General features: G+C 34.2%; 1 protein-coding gene across 1 annotated transcript; it reads right to left on the bottom strand.

The window, feature by feature from the left end:
• Window positions 1-670: 670 nt before the first annotated feature.
• Window positions 671-4,661, bottom strand: LOC106317580. The gene is made up of 15 exons (XM_013755375.1): window positions 4,140-4,661; window positions 3,840-4,042; window positions 3,679-3,748; window positions 3,532-3,587; window positions 3,309-3,380; window positions 3,068-3,162; window positions 2,922-2,988; window positions 2,714-2,843; window positions 2,410-2,628; window positions 2,194-2,336; window positions 1,667-1,841; window positions 1,484-1,574; window positions 1,240-1,397; window positions 975-1,163; window positions 671-878 (listed from the first exon to the last, which is right to left on the bottom strand). Exons 1-15 carry the CDS (start codon window positions 4,443-4,445, stop codon window positions 819-821), a joined length of 2,034 nt encoding a protein of 677 aa, XP_013610829.1. The 5' UTR covers window positions 4,446-4,661; the 3' UTR covers window positions 671-818.
• Window positions 4,662-8,709: the final 4,048 nt, after the last annotated feature.

The raw sequence follows: 8,709 nt of genomic DNA on the forward strand, positions 1-8,709 counted from the left end.
TTTAGGGTTTGTTTTCATCAAACAACAACAAAAAAAGAAGGGTCATTGAGCTTTATTGAAATGCAAAGAACAAGAAATGAAAAGAGCCACAGCCAGCACACTGGGTGCATGTGCACCTCCTATTTTTTCAATTTTTGTTTATTTTGTAAGGTAAAATGGTAGAAAATATTAGATAAGATAGAAAACTCTCTTTATTGCACCCACTAATTTATTTTATACACTTGATGCACACAGTAAATTTATGGCCCCTCCAAGATAGAAGATCGTGCTCTCGTGAAGCAAGAATTGTTCCGAGGCAATGTTACTACGCGTATTTATACTAAACCTATCTTGATAGGAAACCACTAATGGACTTGATTGTTTCTTTGGGCTTGGGCTCTTATAGGGTCATCTGATAGTTCGATTCGATTTGTGGAAACCTTCCGCCTTAGTTGTGAAAGAAAACAACGATCTTAAGTCACCACACCTTATAAGCGGTCGTGATAGTTCAGGTCATGACAGTCGAGACGCTTAATCACCACTCACAATTGGCTTTGTTCTTCTCAGCTGACAATACCAACAAGGAGCTGAAGTTGAACATTTCAACAGCAAAAAAATATAGATTATTTGGTTGTGAAGTTATAATAATACTGGTATCAAAAATATCTTTCTTCTTTTATATGAAATTAAATAGCAGTAAAGGGAAATGTATAAGATAAACTGGTGATTAATCAACATTGATTCACAATTCAACTGAAAATAGACACAACAGGAATAGGAACAGAGATTTAGAAACATTTTTCTCTCTCGTTTTTTTTAACCAATTTTACTAATACATTTTAAGATACGGTTCGGCCATAACTTAGCGATGCGAGGTAGAGATTTTTCCCCCATTTTTCCTGAACAACAAAAGGTAAAAAAAAACACAATGCATAAGAACTTAGTAGAAACAAAAACAAATCTCAAAGATTTAAGTAAATCTTTACTCTACTCACCTTGACATGTGTGCTTGGGAACTGAGAGGTACGCAATGTCTCTTGTGTCTCATCGACCAGTCTACGCCGTGGGATGCTTAGAATTAGAGCAGCTTGATCGGTCGTTGCTGCTGTTGATGTAATTCTGAATCCACCATCCCAACGCCTGTGGACACCTTCACTCGGATACAGAAAATCCAGTTCAACCACCTGCAAAGAGATATATATTGGAGAGTTTATAAAACTGAAGGAAGAGGAAGGCATCTCATGAAGACAAAAGTCTAACCTGCTCACTGTAGCCAGAGTTGCGAGACATAACAACACCCCATCTGCTTCCAGCTGTTGCCATAGAGGTTACATGGAAGCCTTCTCTCCACTTCTTGTTTATCCACTTGAATGGGAATGAATCGCTTACTTTGTAAGACTGCTGTGTATACGCCGTGCCTTCAATACCCAATTTTAAAAACAAAACAGAGAATAAGCCATAGTTATTGGCTAACATCCACACATTCGGACACTAGTGTATATACCTTTTGACATGACAACTAAAGAGCTTCCATTGGCTGCACCAGCAATGGAACTTATGTAGTAATTCTTCTCCCACTGTTCCATTATCCATTCCTGAGACAGAACAGAGTTTACACTCACATAAGATCACCTCTCACAGAACACAAAAAAGAATAAGCAACATAGAAACACTGGAGTGGACCAACCTTATGCAAGAAGACAGGAGATAGTTCGTAGACTTGGTTTGTGAAGCCAGTTCCAGCATCCATTATCAATGCCCATAGATTTGAACATGATGATACACAGCTTATTAACAAACCATCTGCAATACCTCTCTCAATATGCTGTGCCAGCCTTATATCAGCCACATTATAATGATACCTATTTGCACAGTTTGATTGTTAGTCCAAAACTTTTCCACTGTAGCACACTGAAGTGGCCTAGAATCAAACTCCATTTAACCAATAAGTTACGAACTTTGACTTCTAATGAAAAACTTTGTATATATAAATAATTTGTTGTTTAGTTTATTATTAAATATTTCGAATGTATGAACAATAACTTATTCTAATGGTATTTGAATTGATAATATATCTATTTATATATATTTTGTAAAATTATTATGCAAACACCTAGTTTACCCAATAAGTTAAAATTACTTTGACTTCTCACTGGTGGCAGTGGACAGATCAAAAGACATTTACAGTTAACTGACGGTATAATTATTAATTACCTCTGCTTCATTGGTTGCCTGGCATTGTAGATCGATATCCATTGCGTTGCAGGAACTCCAAGACGGACTTTCTTCCTAGGGACATCTTCTTCTTCTTCCCCAGTGCTCAACCTACCTCGCTTCTGTCCAACTTGAAAAATGATCTATCACAAGAAACATATACAAAACGTCAAACAAGTACTCCAAGGTGACTATATAACAGCATGAAAACGTCACCTTTTGAGCACCCTCTGTGTTAATAGGCCTAATAGCTGGATTCTCCCCCAAGAGATCTTGAAACAGAGAGACTAGCTTCCCATAGTTAGGCTCCTCGTCAAACTTCATATTCACCACGATCTCAAGAAACTGCTTGAAAGGAGGAGGGCAGAAACAACAAAGCATATCCGGCGATGTTGCCATCTTCTTTTTGCAAACGAGGAATGACTTGTTATCTCCCTGAAAATTTGAGCAAGAGAAAAGGATTTAGCAGAGAGAGAGAAACATCATTCTAGAAAACAAAAATATATAGTTCTGAAGGTACCTGATATCCTTGCCATGGCAATCTACCTCGGTGAAGGAAGATCAGTGTGTACGCCAATGATTCGAGATCATCTCTTCTGCTAGCAGTTCTCCCTAAGTGAGCATGTGCACTTGCGTATCTTACTGTCCCCCTACGGATATTGATTCAAGAGAAGAGTAAGATTGAATGTAAAGATTAGCAATTAGGTAACAGTTGGAAAAGTATTTACCTAAACATATCGGGACGTTGATCATATTCAACATGTTGTCCGCTACCACCTTCTCTCCACTTTGTTGCTGAAAAGTTAGATAAATAAAGGTGAGAAAGGTTAATAAACACCTAACAAAAATCACAGAGAGAGTAAAATTAACCGACCTAGTCCCAAATCAACAAGAAAGAGCTTTTTCTCTTGAGACGTTGAAGGCTGGCCGAGTAAGAAATTTTCTGGCTTAACATCTCCATGCACATAACTGAAACCGAAGCAAACCATGACTTGTTAGGGTAGTTAACAAAAGATAAAACATAATAAATTAGAGGTCCAAAAGCTCAAAAAGATGTAAGAAGGAACCTTAGTCAACTTGGATAAATACAAAAACAGAAGAAAAAAATTACAAACCCTTTTGCATGCATCTTTTCAAGGATGGACAGTGATTCAACTGCAATGCAAGCTACCATTTCTGAGGACATTCTGTTAAGAGAAAGGAAAAAGAATCGTTAGGGCAAGTCACATTTTCAATCAGTGATGGAGTTTTAATGTCGCATTTGCAAGAAACCAAACAAAATTAATTAATGAAAAAAGTACATTAGCTATTATTCATTAATGAAGAGTAGTTACTCACGCTTGCCCTGAAGTGTTCCATATATCCCATAAGCTCGGCCCGAGCATGTCCATAACCTGGAGGCCAAAAATGAGGATCAACCATCAATGATATACTGACATCAGAAAATCAGGAAAAGAGAGAGAAGAGAAATGGGGCATCAAGTACCATAATATAATAGTCTCCTTGCCTCCCTTTGAAATGTACTCTTGGGACTCCATGGCTGCCACCCAAGGTGCTGTTCACATTAAAACCAAAACGTTGATTACCCATTTCAACTCAAGCAAGTACCTGACAATCAGGCGTAAAGGAGAGAATCGAACACCCACTTGTACACTTGCCACTCATGTGGAGGACCATAGTTGCAACCCTTACTACTTCGATGCTCAAACTTCAGAGCAACCTCCAAGATGCTAGCTCCTGCACTACGATCATTACCACCACTAATACGACGTCCCACAAACACTTGTCCAAAACCACCCTTCCCCAGCTTCCTCTCAACCTTATACAGTGGCGATCCTCCAACTTGGACCTGATAAAAGAAACAGAATCATTATACATTATACCAAAGATATGAATTAATACATATATATGATTATCCAGCACCATAACCATATACAAAGCTTTACCCTTTCAGGGAAAGGAGCAGTGTTTCCTTCTTCCTCCTGAGCAGCCGCCGCCTTGTTAGAGCCGCCACTATCGTTACCAATCGCCATAACTATCTTCTCTTCTTCTTCAACCACTACTACTACCTCTTTGGTTGCCTTATCTTCCTCTTTCAACTTCCTCGCCGCTAATCTCGTCCTCGGCCTCTCCGTAACTCCAACAGCAACAGCAACTGCTTTGTTCCTCCTCTGTTTCTTGTCCTGTTGATTCAGAGCTGGAGGTTCGGTGACACGGCCACGGCGGCGGGCTCCACGGCGAAGCTCAGGCATAGCTCAAACCCCATGCATTCGAGACGGGACAGAGAGAGTTGTCCGATCATTATAGTCCGATCGAAACGAGGGTCTGGATCATGTCGGATTTGGAAAGTGATTTGGGATTTTTAATTACAGATCTGTTTTTTTTTTTTTTTTTTTTTGGCTGATGAGAAGTGTTTTTTGATTAGGTTTCTTCTTTCGGTTCTGTTGAGATGATGAAAGGAAAGAAAAGTTATGGATGGGAAAAAATGGACCGAGGGGATTGAAACAGGCGGTATTTGTGCCACGTCAGATATTACCTTTGTGAAGGGAAACAAAAGAAATTTCCTTTTTGTGTGTTTAAAATTATAACAATTAGATAAAGGAAAATAATAATAATGCGAGTAAAAAAATTTTTTGTAGGACAATAATGTGAGTGAATAAACAAAATATCTATTATACCATTCTCAGCTACAACATTTTTGGAAACACCAATTTATCTATTATAATTTATGAAAATTATTATAAGATGACACAGGAACCTGTAATTTTATTTGTTTTATAAAAAATTACGTTTTATTTGCATCATCATGTGTTTACATCATGCTAAAATTTTATGTAAATTCGTTTCGATTAATCTACATAGTTAATGATAAATTGTATTCTTTAGAATTCTAAATCAAAATAGGTTGGTATAAAACCATTAGTGAACTTTTAACTAAATCTTTAGAATAAACAAAATTCACATCAGCTATTATTATGCGAAAGAAACAAAAAACTGGAAAATGAAATAAATTTAGATGAAAAATGTATTTAAGTAATATACTAGGAAACAAATCCGCGTTTTCGCGTGGATAATTAAATTTTTTTATTAAAAATAAATTAGTAAATATTAATTGAATGTATATATTTAATAATTATATAATTTTTATTTAAATTTTTTTTAATTTAATCACCAAAAATATTAGTTAACATATGAGAATGTAATATATATGTAATAAATTAACTATAAATTGGTTGTTGAATTTAGAGAAAAATAAGTATACATTTTTGTTAAGCTATCAAAATAAATGTCTCAAACAAAAATGTTCAGTTAAATAATAAACCTATTAAAAATATATAACTGGTGATCATTTTCGAAACACCAAGAACATGTAGAAAAATAATGAAGAGAATAAAATAATAGGAAAGAGTGGAATGAATGTTCATTCTCAAATTTAGGAAAAAATAATTTTGTTTTATTATTCTCTACAAAAAGAGGAATCAGAAGGAATGTAAATATTTATTATTTAAAATAGTGTAATTTTATAGGAATGATAAAAAAATTGAATGTTCTTTCTCATTCTCTTTGTCACTATTCAAAACCATAATGTTTTGAAAGTATAGAAAAAATGCTAAAAGAATTTGAAAATCTGCCCAAAGACAGAAATTTTTAAACAAAAATTGTCTGTAATTACACTAACAATTAATAAAATTTAAAACATCTAACAAAAGCTGTTAGTTTAACTACAAAATGTAAACGTACTATAAATGAAATTAAAAATCGATGAATTTCGACCTTTAACAAGTATTAGGTTATACGAAATATCTTTGTATAATAAAACATTGTTTTCAAAACTTAGATACAAAATATACAAAAATAGTTTATAAAGTTTATATGTGCTTCTCCGAACATCTCTTATTAGCCTTTGGCATTCAGTTCTTAATTTCAGTTTTAGTTCTATTCTTCATTTTTAAAGGTTTAGGAACCGCATGAGTGATGTTTCTTAATCGTGGATCATACCGTGTATGTTTCTATGCAGCCTTTAGGCTTCCGCCTAGATGCTGATCTTCTACAAAAAAGTTAACATTCTTCGTATACTATTTCCCTCTGTTATTTTGGACATGAGACTGTTGACACTTATTAATATACAATGCACTCAAATGGTGGCTGCAGATGTAGTGAGTTCCAAGTAGGGTTATTCGAAGAAGTAGTGGTGCTCTTTCTCCGTAATCTCTCCCATTACATCTTTTTCTTCAATTTTGTAATTCAATAAGTAATTTCTGATATGTAACGTATATTCACATGTCTGAACACAGACCCTTTTATGATGTGACCATCCCCAAATTCAAGGAGGGAAGTGTGACGGTGGAAATAGAATTCACCATGATATTTGACTATGGGACCGCAGTTGGATGTTTGATCGGGTCATATTACACTGATGTAACCACAGACATACCTACCTAATTAACTATATTGGCTTCTGTTTATATTCATGCATATATTGTTTGTTTACATTTTATGTTTTCATTTAGTGTATATTTCAAATGAAATCACAACCAAAGAGTGTATGTTTAAGTTTTCATTTTCACTTTGCAGAGATGGTTATGAAAGTGAGCAATGTTTTGGTCTTAGAAAGTGATCATCTTACAAACAGTTTAGACAAGTGAATGCCAATAAAATGCATAAATTTTGTTTGAAACAATTAAAAACCTTATTTTACCAGAGCTTATTAACTGATTACATATGTACTGATATGTTTTGTGTTGTGTTGTTTTGTGTTGTGCAGTTCCATCTTCAAGTAGCAAGAGTGAAAAGTATCTTTGAGTTCTGCTACATTATTACATCATCGTGCCTAAGCTAAATACATCAGTACATATGATTTAAGAAGGAAACTTTAGTAATGTATCAATTTGAAGGAATATTGATGCGTGTGTAGTGTTGCTGTTTGAAAATTCTCTTTGAGTTCTGCTACATTATTATATCATCGTGCGTAGGCTACATACATTTGACTTAAGAAGGAATATTTATGCGTGTGTTGCTTTGTTGTTCGCAGCACTGATGAAGAGAAGCTTCCTTCAATTAGCTTTGAGATGCAAGGAGGAGCTCCATACAATGTTTTCAGCTCCATACTTGTCTTTGACACCTCCGATGTTCGTATAGACATCTCTCATCTCATCAATTTATGATGCCTAAGGCCTTTTATTTCTGATATCGAATTTTCTTTTTTTTTTCAGTATGTTGATAAAATTTGTAATAATCCTCCATAACTTCTTTTGTTGATTTGGTATTATACTATTGATACCCTAATGGAGACGTGAGTGTGATCACCCTGTATAAAAGGTCATCTACAATTTCCTTTTTTTTGTTTGTTAATTTTTAAAACATATCAACAACGATGTTTGTCTATATTTGGCCTGCAACAAATATTCGGTTTCCATCCGAATTAGAAGATATTGAACCAAACCAAAACTATATAAATATTTGAACATTGCCTAAATGGTTAATACATCATAACCAATTGGAACCGTACCAAAAGATTTTGAATTATGCTTTATTATATTATCATAATAATAAACCCATTCGTATTAAATTACCATATATATATGTTTTTGAATGAATTTTAGTCAACTCATTAAGTTAATTAATAAATTAATTTACAAACATAATTAATATTTTCTCAAGTTAATAATAAATTTTATTATTTTAATATGTTTTCACTCAAATGAAATAACTAAATTTTTCATTCATATATACATACATATTAAAATAAACATAATCATAAATAAAATATTTTCTCAATAAAAATTAATAAGGTAAAAATAAAATAAAATTTAAGAAATTATTTATATTTTTCTAAAAACTAAATAACTTTTTTAAAAATTTAAATTTTATTTTAGAAAATAATATTTTGATTTTTTTTATTATCACTGCACATATCTATAATAAATTGTTGATAATTATACTAATTTAATAGCAGAATTGAAATGCATAATTACCTTTCCCTTTCTCCAAGGTACCGTATTGCATATATTTTTTTCAAGCTACTTTGGCTTTTCTTTTTCTTTGACTTTTCCACTGAATCTATACAGTCTCAATACATCATCTACAACTTGAAGCATTAGTTGCAGTGACAATCGTTGTTTTGAATCCAGAAGCGTTCTTCTCCTACAGACGTTTGCCCATATCAGGTTTCCGTGCCTACTACCACTACCTCCACCGGGACATTGTTACGAGATGTGTTCCATCTCATCACAGAAGATGAGGAGTTGAAACGATGCTAACGTCACGCTTGTGTAAGTGATGACTATTTTCCTCTGTTAACCAGCAAGCAAAGCAACCTATTTGTTTTACAACGGTAAGAACGAATATGAAATGTTATCTAGACATGCACAAGAGTCTATGTCTTTTGTGTCCCTTAAGACTCATGTACGGCTCCATCAGCTGTCCTGATGTTTGAGAAATGACTTGAGTCACAAAATTTACTCCACGAACTCGACCAGTTCGTCCACTAACACGTCCGGCTGCGTCAAGGCACAA

Source organism: Brassica oleracea, chromosome C1 (genome assembly GCF_000695525.1).
Source record: "Brassica oleracea var. oleracea cultivar TO1000 chromosome C1, BOL, whole genome shotgun sequence".
Lineage (NCBI taxonomy): Eukaryota > Viridiplantae > Streptophyta > Magnoliopsida > Brassicales > Brassicaceae > Brassica > Brassica oleracea.

Bases quoted from the DNA above. Each gene is read 5' to 3' on its own strand.
- LOC106317580 (XM_013755375.1), bottom strand. From the start codon at position 4,445: ATGCCTGAGCTTCGCCGTGGAGCCCGCCGCCGTGGCCGTGTCACCGAA. The intron at 4,043-4,139 runs GTAAAGCTTTGT...TTCTTTTATCAG, and splicing joins CTGCTCCTTTCCCTGAAAGG to GTCCAAGTTGGAGGATCGCC. The intron at 1,575-1,666 runs GTTGGTCCACTC...GTTCTGTCTCAG, and splicing joins CTCCTGTCTTCTTGCATAAG to GAATGGATAATGGAACAGTG.